The 19067-nt window shown below is 39.2% G+C and overlaps 1 protein-coding gene across 1 annotated transcript in view; it reads right to left on the bottom strand.

Moving 5' to 3' along the window:
• adarb2 (adenosine deaminase RNA specific B2 (inactive)) overlaps positions 1-12109 on the bottom strand; it is a 158419-nt gene extending 146310 nt beyond the window's left edge. The window contains exon 1 of the mRNA XM_026200840.1: positions 11638-12109. Coding sequence (XP_026056625.1) covers positions 11638-11710 — 73 coding nt within the window. The 5' untranslated portion in view covers positions 11711-12109. The remainder of the gene's footprint in view (positions 1-11637) is intronic.
• Positions 12110-19067: the final 6958 nt, after the last annotated feature.

Genomic DNA, 19067 nt, shown 5'->3' with positions numbered 1-19067 from the left:
CGGCGCACAATCAAAATACATTTTAATAATCACAAAATAAATACAAAACGGCGCACCAGCCCCTCGCGGACGACTGGTGCGCGCAAATAAAAACCAAAACATAAAATAACGTCCCAGGCCTGGTCCTCTCTCGTCCTTCACGGTCGTCGCTCCAGTTTTATATCCTTCCATCTCCTACGTGGGACTCAAGACCGGCGGTGGGTCGCAGGTGCAGCTCATCTTCAATCACTACACCTGGCCTCACTCCTCGTTCCCACGCCTCTCGGCCCCGCCCCACTCGCCACATACCCCCATCGCCCCTCGCAGGCCGGGGGGTACCCTCGAGACTGCGCTCTACTCCCCCCCCCCCCCTTCCCTCCGGGGGGGACCGCTCACGGAGACCTGCAGGGACCTGGGGGTAGGACAGACGAGGCGAGAGAAAAGGAGATGGAAGGAGGAGCGACAAGGACGAGAGAGGGGAGAAAAAAAAAAAAAAAAAAATCCGGTTCCCAGACGCACTGCTGCTCGGCCCTCCACCAGCTGGGTGATCTCCTCCGCGGTGCCTGGCGGTGGCACTGGACGGCCTTCGGCGGACGGCGCGACACTCCTCCGCCGCCCGATGGACGGCGACGGCTCCTCCGATTTTGGGCAGCGGCAGGAGTCCCCCGTTCCCTGCCCCTCCGGATTCCATCGCAGAGGAAGCAGGCTCCGGCCCCCTGGCGAACGGCGCCGACTCCTCCGCTCCCTCACGGACGGCAGCCGCCCCTCCATATCGTGGGCGGCCAGCAGCGAGCTCGCCCGTCCCCGGCAACTCGCTCCAGCCCACCGCCTCGAGCGTCCCTGGCGGCACATACCTCGCCAGCTCGAGGGCACCGCGGATTCACCACAGTGGCGAGGGATCTTCAGCAGCGCGTCCCTCCTTCTCCCGGGTTTCGGCACCACTGTAACAATATGAACTTCTTACTCATCGGGAAGGAGGAGGCGGGAACCGGCGCACAATCAAAATACATTTTAATAATCACAAAATAAATACAAAACGGCGCACCAGCCCCTCGCGGACGACTGGTGCGCGCAAATAAAAACCAAAACATAAAATAACGTCCCAGGCCTGGTCCTCTCTCGTCCTTCACGGTCGTCACTCCAGTTTTATATCCTTCCATCTCCTACGTGGGACTCAAGACCGGCGGTGGGGCGCAGGTGTAGCTCATCTCCAATCACTACACCTGGCCTCACTCCTCGTTCCCACGCCTCTCGGCCCCGCCCCACTCGCCACATAGCAAAAGGAGGATTCTGAAATCAGCAGTTCACTTGCTTCATTTTGAATGAATCATTTGAATGATTGAATCAATTACTATAATTAACAATTAAAACCGTGATTTACCATCACCTATTAGTGGTTTTCGTTTCAAATGTAAAGTTCTGAAGATATTTTATAGTTCGAAGTTCCTTTTTTTTTTTTGCACTCCTGTATAAACACATCTAAAGTGAATGCTACAATTATATGCATTTTGAATGTCTATTCTACTTGCTAATGCTATATGCTAATGCCAAACTCGGTTGACATCAAATGCTGTGTAGGAAAACCGAGGTCTAAACATTCACATAAGATTTATAAGTTTAAGATGCTGTGTAAGCAGACAGTATATACAGTGGCACTGGGTTTCAGAACAGAGACTGTATGCATGTGTGTGTGTATCACCATGCACTGATGTGTGTGTGCATGTGGGCGACACATTCAAGCCTCTTCTTGTTTTGACGGTCCATTCAAATTAAAATGAACCTCCATCACATTAGCGAGAATAGCACAATGACCCTCTTTCAGCTGTGGGCAGAGAGTACGATTATCAGCCTTATATATAGAAACAACTACAAACATTATCACTGCTTTCCTCTCCCTCTCTCTCGCTCTCATACACAATAAATAAGTGTTATGAGGTATTCATTTCGCCAGCACTTGAAAGAACACTTATTTTGCCTTTGCTAAGAGTCTTTTTAATGATAGAACAGCCACTGAATTTTCTTGAAACGCGGTCAGAGATGATATGACTTTTGTTGTATGAGTGTGTGCACACAAGGGTGAAATTGTGCACGAAAACATAAAATTAAAAAAAAAAAAATATTAAGATTACTTTAAAATATAAGTAGGAAATGTCCTTTAGAAAGATTATAAAAGAAAAAACAAGTAATGGGTCTCATTCACTATTAATTGCATTATATGCACAGAATAACTTGTCATTTCCCATGCCATAGAATGATATAATACACACACATATATAAATGTTCATACTCCAACAAATTTGGTTAGTAAATGAGACCCATCGTCTTTTTTATTCACACAGAATCAGACACATTTTCCCTTGTATGAATTTATAATTTAATTGCTAAAACCTGATAGTTTTAATTATCATAATAAACACAAGAGACAAGTGACATCACAGAAAGTGAGGTAAAAAAAAAAAAAAAAAACATTTCTCTTTTACCTGGAGGTGATAATTGAGAAATTTAGTTTTCTTTTTTTTTCCTACAGAAGGTATCGTTCACTGTAATAAAAAAAAAAAAAAAGTATGTGTATATGTATAATCTATTTTTAAACAAACTGTTTTAAAAAAAGCTGTTATTCTTGGCTTTAAAATTCAAAAGCCCAGTACACAGTTTGGATTAAATTAATGTATAACCACATTTTTTTTTAATTAGCATTTTTGCTTTGGTACCGAAATTGGTACAGAGAACCGTGGATTTTCACTGGTATTCGTACCAAATACTGAAATGTTGGTACCATGACAACACTAAACTGTTATAATGTTGATATACCAACCTATTGAAATCTGTTTGTACCTTTGTAATACACTGATAACCAGCAAATGCAGATGGTGATGAGAAAGCCACATGATGAACCAAAGCCCATCACAATCAGCTTTTGAATAACAACATTCATAAAAAGTGCACAGAGTCATTCACACAGACACTAAACACATTGATGTAACACACATGATACTGAAGTAATGCAATAAACATTCATTTAACAACATTAGATCTGACACACAACCCTAATATACAAAATTGCTCAGAATAAACCAAGAAAACATGGTTATTTCAACCAAAACATGTTAAATTTGAAATGCGATGCAATACGTTTTTTTCCACTGTAAATTATACAGCCTTTTCCCCTTACAAAAACGATATACTTCTGTAAAATTACATGTAATGTCCAATGCAGTTTTTCAGTGTATATAGTAGGGGAATTTACCGTAAACCATTTAACAGATTTTTAATGTAGCATTTTTACAGTGTCTTACAGTTAAATTCACAGTCATTTTTTTACAGTGTTTGTCACTTTTTCTGCTTCACCTAAGTTACTACAAGCGATTGCATAGTTTTTTTTGTATGCTCAGATATTAGAGAAACCAAAAAACCTGCAATACATGAACACGCCAGCGCACATGCAATCTCTTGCTATGGCAACACATCCTCTGTGTCCTATAAGCCTGATATCACACATCGCCCGGGGTCCGGCGTATCCTTCAACCTCCATCGGCTGACCAGACACGGCTTTGGAGGAGACCAGGTAGTTCAACCACAGAAAGCACACAAGAGAGAAAGTGTTGCTCTCTAGTACATAAACCCCATCCTTTCTGACTCCTGGCAGCCAGTACGCAAACAACGAGAGAGCAAATCTCACCCCGAGAGAGTGTCAGAGCTCACTCTGTGTGAAAACCAAATACACTCTGGGCTATCACACGAAATAGAGGAGCAATTCGAACATACAGTGTTTGAATACAAATACATCGGCCAGCGTCCCCAAAAGCTGTTCAAATCAGACCTGCCCAGAAACAAACAGGCCTAACACACAATAACGAAAGGAATGAGAGTGAAAAAAATAAATCGCGAAACCAAAAAAAAAAAAAAAAAAGGAACGCAAGAAGAATTAGATTCGAAAAAGCTAATGCACGGCAAGGATTTGCAAGATAAGCCTAGTCTCCGCTCATGGCCCCTAAAGGATGTTGAAATCGATGGATGAGGGCAGCTTTACTGAAGGCTATGAGGAACGGAAACGTTATTTAAAGATGGCATCATGTGGAATGATGCGTCATAGCGTCATATAATCTCACCGTTGCCAACAAAGACAAAGCAAATATCTCATATCGCATTCACTCACACCTGTCTTAATAATCATATCTAAATAATACCACAACCGGGACAGGCATATGCACAAGCAGGGATGTGGTCGGTGTGGTTAAGTGCTAAATAAGCATTTTATGGGGAACGTTGTTACTGAGATTCATGGATTACTGCTCTCTCGTGAAGGTCACGAGGAATAAAACAACATCTAGCTGACAATCTAAATCCACATTCATCTTTATTTTGAACATATTCAATGACATTCAGATTTATTTTTATACTGGAATCATCATCCTCTAAATCTGTCAAATGATTTCAACATATTAAAAGCATATAGACTGAAACCCGTGTCACAACCCAAAAACCAGTCACAGGCCTGTTAGGCCGGTGACACACTGGCTGCGTGGCGTCTCAGGAGCGTGGGCGGCTGCTTCCTGTTTTCTGTGTCTTTACACACCAGAAGCGTTCCTGACGCGGCGCTGGCGCGCTGCTGCTGCTGTAGGTGACAATAGAGGGAGGCCGCCGACAGACCAGGCTCTTGACTTCATGACAACAATATCAACTTTTTTTTTTTACACACCTACACCTACGCCTACTGATAAAGGACACTGTCAACAGTATTGACGGCAAAATAGACTACTGTATGTTTGACAGGTGCAATATTTGAAAATCGATAATTATTTATTTATTTTTAAAATTACATTTATTTCTGAATTTATGTCAACCTATAGACTTTTAAATATCAAAATGTCATGAATTAATATGTATTTGTGTACAAAAAGACATGTATTTTGCCTGGAAATGCTTCCAACACGCGCACGTGTTGCGTGAAAAATAGCCGTCGGTTCTATTTCTAGCATGCATGCGTTTTCTCACGCAGGCAGTCTGCAAGCTCTAACCTGTTAACATGGGAGCCGAATTAAAAATGGACATGCCAAACAGCTGAGACGCTTGTGCCACACATCCAGTGTGTCGTCGGCCTTAAGCATAGCGAACCTCAACAGAATAAACAAGGCTAATTGCAAATAATAAAATGCTACTAACCATAGAATGCTAAAAACTAATATTAATATGGTTTACAGAGTCAAAAATATGCAAAACACAATGCATTTCGTGCGGTCATTGAAAACGTTAAGCCATTCAAAAGTCACATTTAGGAACCAAAATGTGTCATATTTTCTATTTGACAGTGTCGTGTTAATATTTGCCATTTAAACAACAGTAAATAAGGACTTTTTGTTACGATAAACCATTTTAGTAATGTGTAAGGTCGTCATGTGCTATGTAAAATTTGGGCCCTGTAGCAAAATAAGACATTAAAAAAAAAAAAAATTATGTGCATGTATAATAATAACAACAATAAAACTTTTTAGCATTAGATTTAATAATATTATTGCAAAGCTACTGATTTCACAGTATTAGAAGTCTCGGTGTCAGTAGTTCTCGCTCGTGGGCATTGTTAATTGATTTGTGGCCCACATAGCAGTGCGGTGCTCGTTTTCCAGGCAGGAGGTATTTATGGAGATGTGCTTGTGCTGTCAGCTCTCATAGCCTGTAATATTATTACTCTGATCATCTGATAACTGCTCGCAGCACAATCACAAGTGGGCAGGCAGATCAGATGAGTCCACTAGCAGCGTATGCCAGAAACAGGTTTATGTACTTTTGATTATCAGGCAGAACCTAAAATATCTATATTTCACTTTAATGTGATGGACGAAAGTATAATTAACACACTGAGCTATACAGCAGTGATGAAATAACACCAACAAAGCATCTAATGCATAAATTATTAAATAAAAGGGAAAGTTTCTTTTCACCTTATGAAATGAATCAAGTAATTCCCAATTTTTTTTTTTAAATTAGGTTTTATTTTATTTGAATGTATAATATGACGATACCATGCAAATGTTTAGGGTCATTTTTTTTTTTTTTTTCAATGTTTTATGTTGCTGAAAGATAAGAGTAGAACTGTAACATTGTAAAATGCTACTACAATATAAACTAGTTACTTTAACATGTAAAGTATTTAGTCTTCAGTGTCACATGATCTTTCAGAAATCATTCGATTATGCTCATTTTCTGTTTAAGAAACATTATTAACAATATTAAACCCATGCATTTTATTTTTAAATCACTTGATGAATAAAAAGTGCAAAAGAAAAAGAACCGACATTGTGCGATAACAAATCACTTTTAAACAACTGAAAGCATCCTTGATGAATAAAAAGTCTTCCTGTTTTTTTTTTTTTTCAAAAAAAAACTCTTACCCAGTACGAACAGTATGAACAATAACATATATAAAATACAAGCACGATTAAGGGTCAACGCTCATCACATATGGTGATATGCATTTAACATCACAACCTGAATGGATAAAAATGCACATTTAAATGTTGAATCTCATTTCAAATAATATAAAATGAAAATTCATTCAATCAAACTTTATTTTAGGAATAAAATGACCTAAATCACAATGTTGGCCACATAGCATCCACCACTACTGTTGTAGAATGATTTTTAAATACTAAAGATCCAGATTGTTCTTCCTGTCCCGAGAACGTTACAGACGGTCTCACCTCAATTAGACGGTTATCTCAGCAGCTCATGTGTGGCATTGAGACATTTACACATTATTTTTTACTTTTTTTATTTCTCACTCGCTGAACTTTAAGCAGACATTCAAGAAGCAAGTCTCAAAAGCCAAGAGGGCCTATTAAGAGATAATTACTAATTATGCTAATTTGTAAAGTTGTGCCATTTCTTTCTTTCGGTCATTTTATCGACGGTCCCTCTGGAGGAAGCCGAAACCGTTCAGGGTTAATATCTTTTTTTCCCTCCCCTCCCCATCCAAACGCTCTGTGGAGGACGACGTGTCCTAAACCACGGAATATTTCACGCTTAATCAGGGAGGTGTCTGTGAATCGAAACGCTGCCGTCACACAGGTCTCTGGTTGACGCTAGTGACGACCTTCATTAACTTCTTAAATGCTAGCAGTGTTATACCGGCGTTCACCAAAAAAATCCTTATCACCACTGCTCACAAAGAGGAAAGTGTAATGAAGTCGGGCTCGGGACAAAAATTGTGTTTACATCTGATTACGGCTAAAAGCGTTTCCTTTTCCGGTACAACCGATTTGGGGTGTCTGGATTATGCCGGAGCTAAATCTTCATCCTCAAACCAATCATATATATTTATTTTGGATATAATAAAGGCAGTGTAAATCTGTTCTTATTAACTGCTCAATGCGGTTTAACTAAACACACCTCCGATTGCTTCAATCAAGAATACGATGTAGAATCAGGTGTAATAACAAGACAGATAATGAACAATTCTAACAAAGTAACAGCGAGAAAGGCTGCCTAACTGCTTTCTAAACTGGCCTATGGGGAATATGTGCCACATTGGAGAACTGTTTGAGTCTCTGCTGGCCTCTGACCGCATCGCCGCAACCGCTCGACCTTCTGGAGCTCGAGATGTGTGTGGCAATTACTTCACCGATTTGACAACATGTCTGTCAACATCCACACACACCAGGACACACTGTTAGACATAGCAAAAAGTAACAGCAGATACATTCATACACAATAGGATACCAACGCAAGGCTGTTACATCCATTTAAATAAACCAAACAAAATACAGGGTTTCAGCTCTCAGTCAAATCTTATTATATGTGTAACAAAAGTAGACTTTTACAAGAGTATTTATATAAAAGCCAATACACTTTAAACAAATATACTTTAATTTTATATTAGTTGCAATACAATTCAAATGCATTACAGTTTAAATTCATATTAAAAGCAATTAGCTGAAATCTAGAGCATTTTTTAATAGGACTTCACAATTTCAGCACAATTCCAGAATTACTTTTATTGCCTTTGAAATCTGCTTAATGTGCATTGTTGAATATACTGACAAAAAAAAAAAAAAAAATGTATGGAAACAATTCATACTACGCTTACAATACAGATATACTAACATATAATGTGTGGTGTGTATATAGCATATAAAATATATATAAATTTGTATTTCTCTCACCACACACACTCAAATGAATAACTATTTTTTTCTGATGAATTAGCAAATTACTACATTTAAAATATATATATATATATTAACTCTAAATGTAATAATGAATAACACACTACAGTTTAATTCATAACCACATATCAACATAAAAATAAGTGCACTTAAAATCATGATAAAAGATTATTAAAGCAATGATTTACAACATTTCAAAAGTGCATTTTTTTAAAAGGTGTACTCAAATCTTAAACCTAAATAAAAGTGGACTTAAGTACACCTAAGTGGCCTTTTATTTCATTAAAATTACTCTATCTGGAAGTATAAATTTTCTTTCTAATGGTGGATAGGGTTTCACTACACTCTTCCCCAAAAGATTCGGGGGGTAAATAACTGGGCCGTGATTAATTTGCACCGGAGCCAGCTAACAGAACGACCCTCTGCTACGAGCCACAGCGGGGCAGTCACACACTTCAGCAACCACTAACCTTTAACAAGTTCACAACTAAATGTAGTTCTTCTGCACCAATGTATTGACTCATCCAACACTGTATTATTTAATACTTCTCATATACTGCACCAATACGGTCTGCTTTTGACCTGCTTACCTTGAACTTATCAGCAAACAACTTTACAATTCCTCAACACACACTTTCTTGTTCAAAAGCATTTGAGTACCAAATATGTAAGGTTAAAAAAGCACATACTTGATCGCAATAAGAGAAACGGTCCCAGTTTTGTGGACTAATCTCTATTGTTTGTATGTGTGTTACCTCAGTAACCTCTGCTAACATTAACGCTACACTACACTGGCGCGCAAAAAAACACACACATCAGGAGCAAAATCTTCTTATGTGCGTTTGAATACACATTGGTTTTAATGCACTGGATGCTCTGTAATAATCTGAAGCATTTGCTGAGGATTAGACCGTCAAATGCCATGTCGATATAATCCCGGAACGGCGCCCATTTGCCAGGAAGACAATAAAACGAATTGTTTCGGCTTTCAGAAAAATGAGCATTTGTTAGAACGAGACACGGCATTATGTTTTCATCTCCATTATGAGAGATTAGATGGGAGAAGTTAAAACAATCTGCTGGCGTTATCTGGTTTTATGTGATTAATTTTGTCTGAATTCCCCCGAGTAAAGTACATTGTCCCAGTGGAAATGAAAATCTTTTATTATAATGATGATGAAATAGATAAAGATGATTGTGAAAATCTGGCGGTCGAAATGATCTGACCAGTACGTACACTTTCTAGCATGTTTTTCTACGTTCCTAGATTCTACTCTTCTGTCCAGCACCATCATTTCCCATTAGCTCAGCTGATAAATTAGCCCTTCCAACACACTCGCATTCACACGCATTCCCCTAATGTTTATACGCAATGCTTAATGTTGTGTGACCGATTCTGTCGTTTCCATTATGTAAATATATGTGCCTCGATGTTACACTACAACTATTGTCTATGTTCTTACGATTGCTTGGGTTATTAATACTCTGGGTTATAGGTCAGGCCGCAGTTGTCGACAGACATCAGTGTGTGTATTGCACAACACTAATGATACTTCATGAAATGACTCCACACCGCAGGCCACCAGAGTAATTCCATCACAATGTCCTCGTAAGCAAAACCAGGAACAATGAGATGGATATGCAGTCTTATATTGCATAACCACTGTATTCAATATTTACATTAAAAAAAATAATGATTTATTTACAACTGTTTGTTCACATGTTTAACAGTTTTGCAAAACCATGCAATGCAGACATTAATCTCCAGGCAAATCCGTGTCTATTTGCCAGCGAAAAGGCACACGGACAGACTGACCGCGAGCAACATTGCTGATCAATGTCACGTTATCAGCCCATCCAGCCCACGGCCCGAGCCTCTCTCGGGTCACACCATAAGCAGAGACGGGGTGAGACGCAGCGCAAAACCTGCCACAGCAGACGCAGAGGTGTTCCTGAACCTCCCCACCGTCACACACCTCCATTTATTAGCAGCCACCAAAGTAAGATGAGAAGCACGCGTGCCCGCTGTCATTCAATCACATTACGCTGCGCTGGTCTCATTACAATATAATGACATTTCAGAGTTGATAATGGAAATGCTGCAAATTATTTCCCTAAAAATTCCTGCTTCACATAAAAAAATACTAAGTTTTAAATGATAGATTTAAATTATAGTTAGTTTTAATAATAATAATAATAATAATAATAAATCTATGTGCTGACAACATAATTGTTTAAAAAAATATTAAACTGTTAAACAAAAGAGCCATGTTATACATGCAAATATTTTTTTCTGAACTAATTTAGAGTACTTTAATATATTCTATACTAGTTTGTAGAACTATACTAGACCTATTAGGAATATAATAATAGTGCCAATGGAGATCCAATCGAATACCTTGAGGGACTATTTCTAAATGATCGGACCATTAAAATACCAGTAAACTAATTTAGATGAATTCAGTCATGTTTTTTGTTACTTAAATTAAAGCAGGTAATTTAGATTAACTAGTTAATAATAATAATAATAATAATAATAATAATAATAAACAGTGAAAACGTGCTGTTGTTACCTTAGGTGCTATTTCTACTCAACCTGACCTTTGAAAAAGATTTTCATTTTGTACTGTAAACTCATGTTGGCAAGTTCACTCTGACATATTAATAATAAATGCATTTGTTACTGCATAATGCATTTTTGTTTATCTCACAAAACAGTTTATGGTATATAAGGAACTTCACATAGTTTCAGTATAAAGCTTGGTAGCTGGGAGTTTGTCACAGATCATTTTATTTACTGATATTTTGTACACTAGCAGTTTAATATTTAATGTGCTAAAAAAGAAAAATGTTCACATTCACAATTTAGACAAAATGTTATCGAGCCATAAAACACTTTGACAGAGCGTTTACACATAATTACAGTTTAAACTGTAGAATGTTTTGTTGTAGCATCTACATGTATGATTTAATTCGTCTATACAAGCTTCCAGATATAAATTGGGTAGAAATGGCACCTTAAGGAATTCATAACAAACCCCATTTAAGTTTTCACTGTGGCTAGTCAGTTTATTTAAAAGTAGAAAAATCCCATAAATGCGCATACAACGGTAACACGAGGCTGAAAACGTCGTATAACATTACGATCAAAGGGCGTAAATGAGGTCAAATCTTAAATTTGAGGTTACCACAAGGACAGATATCAGTACCGTAAATACTGGATGCACGAGAGAAATAAACGGCGCGAGCGAGTCTTTCCCCGTGCGAGCGTGAATCCGTGCGCATCTGAAGCGAGCTGTCATATGTTTACACAAACTTGACAGAGGATCGACTGCGACGCGACCGACGCGCATCAAACACAAACCCGCGTCCAGACATCCAGACTGCGCAGTTACGCGGAGATGATCGCCACTGCACGCGGTGTATACCAGGCAGCGTGCGCGCAACCTCGGCTTTGTGAAGAAAAGCGTTCAATTACGACCCAAACAAACTTTACCTTTTCGCTTGCACCTCCTTCTCCTCCTCCTCTTGAACTTGCACTTGACTTGGCTGCTGGGGACCGATGCCATGGTGCTCAGATTTAGGAGAACTTGTTCTGCTTGATGTTTCTGAAGTTGTCGTGCTGCAGTTGCGCACGCGAAACGCTCCGGGAATATCAGCTGCGTTTTATTCCGCCTCACACTCTTCTAATAAGCTCTCGATAACAAGCTAAAAGTGCTGCTCGCCTGTCTGACCGTATCTGGAGCGGTCCTCCTCCCGCGTCTGGAGCTCCTGCGCCTCTCTGCGCTTTTTGGCAACAGCCACTTTGAGTCCAATCATGCAGGACGCGTGTCTATTTGCTGCCGCAGATTCTAATTAGAGCCAATCATGAGAGTCCTTGCGCTCTGACATCACGACCGATGGCACACCTCCATCTGCTCCATCCCATCCCATCCCAGGGGTCCGTGCGAACTCAGCCTTCATCTCTGAATGAGTGACGATGGCACTGATGATGGCACTGATGCGCGCCGATGAGAGGACAGACAGGAGGTGAGATGTGGCTGGGACAGCAAAAGTTGCACATTTACAGTACACGTTTAGGTGAGGCCTTAAAAGTTTAAGAAAATTAGTGAAAATGTTTCTGATTAGACAATAAAATACAAATGTTTAAATTAGAAATCAAATTATTAGCTTAGAAATATGAGACTTTCTCCTTTTTGCTTTAAATAACTACAGCATTTGGACAAGTTTGTGTCATCCAGATGATTCGTGTTATCCAGCAGTGTTACCATTTTTCCAGTTGTATGATTAATATGCTAATCATTAAATAATGTGATAATGTAAATAGCCTTTTTTAATGAAAGTTATTTTACAGTGGCACTATGCAAATCTACCTTTTTATATTGGATGTATCATGATAGCTGAGGCTATTGTTGTCAATTAGCATTTAATAATAATAATAACTAAAAATAATAAATAATAATATTAATATTTATTATAAAAATTATAAAATTTACTCAGGCCAGTTTATTTCTTCATCAGATTTGGAGAAACATTACACCACTTATTAACCAATGGATCCCCTGCAGTGAATGGGTGCCGTCAGAATGAGAGTCCAAACAGCTGGTTAAAACATTACAATAAATCCACAAGTCATCCACCCCACTCCAGTCCATTAGTAAACATCTTGTAAAATGAGAAACATACTTGTAAGAAACAAATCCTTTATTAACATGTTTTGTTTTTGTTTTACTTTGTTGCTTGTGAAAAAAATATGGCTCCTCTGTTCACAATATTGCTTTCTCCAGTGAAAAGGTAATCTCGCCTGAATCAGGAGAGAAATATGCACAGATCAAAAACCATTTACAATCAAAAACAGTCCAAAACATTTCCAAACAACTGTGTTGGAGTATTTTGATGTGAATCCCAACAGGGGATGGACTTTTTCTAGTTTAGAATGTGTTTTAGATCATGAACTCATATTTTGGCCGGAAACAATGGTTTAAAGTTAAAGCACCTTAATGATGACTTTATTTCTTTCAGACATAAAGCTTTTCACTTCACAAAAGGTTAACTGATGGACTGGAGTGGTGTGGATTATTAGTGTTCGGTGTTTGGACTCTCATTCTGACGGCACCCATTCACTGCAGAGGATCCATTGCTAACCAAGTGATGTAATGCTAAATTTTTCAAAAAAATAAAAAAATAAATCACTTTATAAGATCCATGCCGTGTCCCCACCACTCGTCAAACTGAACCTACAGCCTGTTTGTCAGAGAATTATCATGAGGTTACTTGAATATTTTTGACATTTAAATGGGTGAAGCCCAGGTGAAACTCTTGTTTGTTTTTCTGTGTCACAAACTGTGCTGGGTGGAGTGCGGGATCAGAAACAAGGAGACGTGGAGTACATAAACCCCCTACTGGAAGGTGCATCTTCACACTGTAGGACAATGGGGGGAGTGAGGATAGGGAGGAGGCTCAGGAGGATACATAGTCCAGCATACAGAGTCCAGGGAGGAGATGGAGGGAGGAGCCAGGGGGGAGACAGAAGGGGCTTGGAGTAGGAGGAGCCCAGCTGGACCCAGGCCACAGCCATTATGTTGACCAGCGGTGGAGCCGATGGAGGGAGGTGCCATGGAGGAGGAATGGCCACCAACTCCAGGGGGCCGACCAACGGTGGTGGAGCAGGTGGCGGAGGAGGCCGAGATGGAGAGCAGATGAGCCAGGGCGACGGGGAGGATCCAGAGGTCCTAGGCAGAGCAGATGGCGGCGATGACTGACGTGAAGGTGTGGATTCGGGAGGCCGTGGTGGAGCCGGAGAGACAGGGTACAGAGGAGGAGCTGATGGAGCCACAGGTACGAAAGCATGAGGCAAAGCCTGAGGAGTGGAGTCCCGAGGTGCAGGATGGTCGACGCCAGACCAAGGCAGAGACGGAGCGACGAGGGAGCCTGGCGGAGCTAGTGGACTTCTGGGCCATGGTGGAGAGAAGGGAGTTAGGAGCCATGATGGAGCTGACAGGTCAATGGGTCGAGGCAGAGTCTGGTGCTAAGAGGCTGGAGGAGTAGTCAAAGAAAACTCCAGCCACAGTAATGCAGGCGGATAGCACTGCATAGATGGTGGGCTGAAGGCAAGCAGTGGGGCTGCCAGATGACAGCAGTGGATGAGGCAAGAGTGGATGGGAGGGTGGGCATTTCTGAGCCTCCGGGCATTCAGGGTTAAACTCTGGATCAGGGGCTCCCTCTGGTCTGAACACTGGAACAGGATGGCACTCTGGAAGAGCGGAGACTTGAGGACGCTTTCTAGGAGCGAGCACTGGAATGGGCACTGGAGGGAGCTCTGGACTGGAGCCCTCTCCTCTTTGTCTTGGCACTTTCGCCGTGCCATACTCAGCTTACCTCACTGCAGGGGGTGGAGCTCCTCTCTGCGCTCACACTGTACCTGGCTCCACACCGCGGGGAGATGGTGGGCTGGGCACTGGGATCTGACAAGATCATCCATGGGGCATGACGACAATCCTCCACAAAGGCAAAGGAATTCACTCGAGGACCATCCTCGGACGATTGGGCTCTGATAAACGTTGTCCGTGTAGCTGGTGGTGCTAGCTAACAGCCAGAACAGTCTTGTATGGTCCTCGAGAGAACACTCCCCTGACTTCTGTCAAGCTATTTAACTTAGCACAATTACTTATTGTCTTTTAATTATATATTTTTTTATTTAAAGGGTTGTCTCAGTAAATACTGATATGTTGTTGTTGTTGTTGCTGATCTCACTCAAAATTAGGTGGTATTATGAGGAAAGTATAAAAGGCATCATCCATGTTAACACCACTATGAGGAGCAAAAAATAATAAAAATCCTCAGAAGAATAACTTTATGATGTGTGCAGATTTGGAAATGCATTCAGAAGCAACCGTATTCTCCCTTAAAACAAATACCTCCTCCAATCTGCTGATCGACAGATTTCTAAACTGAAATAATCGTAGACATACATGCATTGATGTTGACATTTTGCTAACAAAACAAAAGGCAATTTTTTTCCCCTGTCAAATGTCATTAGACTTCGTCTAAAATACCAGCAGTGCGACTACTTGGTGACATTTACTGCAGGAAAAAATGGAGAGCGAATGGAAGTACATTTGAAAACACGGCATATTTGCTGACAGAAAAGTCACTTTGAGATTCCTTTGTGCGCTTGGAACATTTCCATGAGGGCTATAGGGGAAAAGTGTGTGTTTGCATGGGTACCTGTGTGTGTGTGTGTGTGTGTGTGTGTGTGAAAGGATGGATAGGAGAGGGTGTTGGTTGGTCTGAGGGGACACTGGTTGCCTGGAGGACACCCACAAATATCCATGCAAATTGCAGTTTAAGAGAAATCAATGATGGTGACAAGTTGCCAATGCCACTATCTGGGGACATAATGAACATTTGGCAAGGTAAACTGCCTCCTGATAACCCCATAGGGTGTGTGTGTGTGTGTGTGTGTATGTGTGTGTGTGTAAGAAAGAACATCAGCACAGCTCGTCTATTCACGTTCTTCTATATGCACAAGTAAACAAGGGACAATAAACTGAGACCAACACAAACTGAAAAGGGATGAGATAGTTATTTACTGATTTCAGGTCAGATCTGAGAGGATGTTTGCATCAAGTTGTCTCACCAAACAGGATGTGACGGCAGCGAAAATCGGTGACAACGAAAATGTATTATGATTATTATTATTATTATTATTATTATTATTATTATTATTACTTTAATTTATAATTCTGAGACAGAAAAGTAAATCCGTAAAGTAGCATTTGCCTAAATAATAATAATAATAACAACAATAATAATAATTATTATTGTAGAATTGTTGAGGCCATTAGTGAAGAGTACAGACTAAACTAACCTGAATAAATAAATAAAAATACAGAATGACAGTTCTTTTTAGCACAACTTTTCATCATCTTTCTTAAGCTTCTGTACGATGAACATTGATTTAATGTTGTTGTCCTATTTAAAATAAAGTGCCAGTCATATATGAGACCTTCAGTGTGCTCACTTCAATTGCCCTGTACTTACTGTAAATGGCATCAGTCTATATGTCACTCCCATGACACACTGTGACACCTCATTGCACCACATTTCATTTTAAGTATTTTACGGCTTATGGACAAAATTCAAATGGCCACTTCAGGAAAAGAACTGCGCGCTTAGGGTTGTTGCAAGAAAAGAAAAAGAAAAGAAAAAAACACAACATTGCTTGTGTGTTCATATGCTTTCAGGATCATAGAAGAACTGCTGTTAGGGATTAAAACAGATAAACCTGCAGCTTTCAATTAATTCAAGTAAACAATCTATGTTGTCGCTAGGATGCAAATAATAATAATAATAATAATAAATCAAATACAAATGTAAATAATAAAATAACAGTGACAATAACAACAGTGACATCAACAGCAACAAAACAACTAATAATAATAATAATGATAATAATGATAATAATAATAAAATGTCCCTGTCTCATATACCCAATTATATGTTAAGCTACTATCACAGCCTATTCTAGCTTTTTCTTCATGCTGCAGAAGGCTTTACACTGTAGATGTAGACATGTGGTCTGACTCATATTGATTGTAATTTAATGTTGACAGGCTGGACTGCTCTGGGAAGTTTTCACTTTACTGATCACTGTCCATGGGGCTAAACTTTGTTAAATGACTGGGGCATAACTTCACAAGACAGAGTTATGTGTGCAAATCCTGGTTTTACAGAAAAAAGAAAAAGAAAAAAAAAAGTGTTCATATTTAAGTAATAACATACAAGAGGCCATGACCTGAGATGCCAAAACAGTACAACACCAGGATCCTTAATGCATTCAGTGTGAGATAATCACTAAACTGCTGGACTCCTAGGCCCTTTGGCACCTAAGCTCATACAGTGTATACTGACCGCAGTGACCTTCAGGGCTTCACACAGCACAAGCTGACCTCTAGGGACCCCGGGCCCCTGAGCACACAGAGCATGAGCTCCCTGCTAATAACTCTAGGAACCTTGGTGTTAACAGCTGACCACTGTAGGGCCCTTGGAGTATACTGTGTAAGGTAATTATTATGACCCCTTGACTGACCACTGTGGTGCCTGGGCCCTCTAAGAACCCAACTACTGTAATCAACTAAAAACTGGAATACAGTACACAACTTTTGCCCAGATTTACAGTATGGGCAAGGCAAAGCTTTTTGTCAAACGTAAGAGGTCCAGTTGACAGATTTCACAGTAAATTGCATAATGTATGATGACCAATAAAATGTTAAAAGTAAGTTATTTTCAAAGATGAAAATTTGCTGAAGTGAAAGCATTAAAAAAAACTTATAGAATTTTAAATTTACTGTAAATGTACTTAATTATTTTTTTTAATATATTTTCAAAATATTTTGCAATCTAAAACTGATATAAAATCAAATGCATACGTCTAAATTGCTTATGTTCCAAATTTGAAGTTGATATTAAAAAGGTTCCTGTGAGGTTATGCAAGGTTATGTGCTGTAATAATTGTAACACCCAAACTTTTTTTTGTTGCATTATCCTGTCTCAAATATATTAATTTAGATAACAACATTACATCTGTATATATATATATATATATATATATATATATATATATATATATATATATATATATATATATATTAGAAAATGAGTATCTTGTGCTTTGTTCCATTCACATGTAACATGATTTCAATTCAGTTGATATGTGAGGAACTGATGAATACAAAATAAGGAATTGAAAAATGAATATTTATAAGAATAAAGAAGTTTGCTAGTTTCTTGGCATGTAAATAAATATCAAGAATCAAGTTTTTTTGCTCTTTGGTAGATTCTATTAAAATAAACACGAAATATGGGACCTTGAGATTCAGACCTTTTCAACGATATGTATTTTGTCAGATTTGAAAAAAGATTTGATTATGAAACATCAGTAAACTTTGCAATATGACACTTGACACCAACCACTATAGGGAGGATATAGCTAAAATATTTGAAAGTACAATTTCCATACTAACACGTCTGATTTCATAACAGTTCGCACAGGATGAATTTTGAGTAGTTTTCAAATTGTATCTAATTTACGAAGATTAGTAAAATATGTGATGAGGGAAAAAATTGTGGTTCCCCCTTTGTCCACATCGTCTCTTTTCTTGAACATTACTTACTTTTTTTTTATCTCTTCCCTCTTCATTTTTCTGGTTGTTTTGTCATTACCACTTTTGGGAACTCCATACTTCACCTGATCCTATGAAAACAGGAAAGGGAAAAATCAAAACAATATGTTTTGTGTTCTGTGCTCAGTGTGAGGAAAGCATGACGTTACGCTACGTGAAAAGCCTAATTTGTTCAAGGAAATTTGATATGATCCAATCAAAATGAAACTCTTCAGCAGCAGTGGCATTGTGAATCATAAAATACATTGCATGTTATGAGAGATGCCCAGTTTTATTAGGCTGTTAATGTGCAGCGGTGTTTTATAGCCAGTAATCAAATTTAGTGTGACTCCTTGTGATTGTGCAGTGAATTCAACGTCTTGTCTCTTATGACAGATGCGTTATGTCTAATGATATGATCATTTCCATTTTGTCAGAGTGCCTAGTGGTCTGTTTATTTAACACTCTCCCCGGGGGAATGTTAGTCATTCGTTAGATTCTATATACTTGCAGCGTAACACAGGAAGACAGAGAGAGCGAGAGAGGAGAACGTGGGAGATGAGGACTCTCGCCTGCCACCAGCTTTCTCATAAACATGAAGCATCATAACATAATAAATGACAGTGGAATTCCAGCCATTATTGGTAGCCGTTAATTAAAATCCTACCATCATTTACTCAGCCATATCTCATGCAAAAGCCATGATTTTTATTTTATTTTTTATCTTCTGTTGAACACAAAAGGAGCTATTTTGTGAATGTTC

Source organism: Carassius auratus, chromosome 24, assembly GCF_003368295.1.
Source record: "Carassius auratus strain Wakin chromosome 24, ASM336829v1, whole genome shotgun sequence".
NCBI lineage: Eukaryota > Metazoa > Chordata > Actinopteri > Cypriniformes > Cyprinidae > Carassius > Carassius auratus.
Note: the sequence above shows the minus strand (reverse complement) of the source record. Positions and strands in the feature narration are given on the sequence as shown.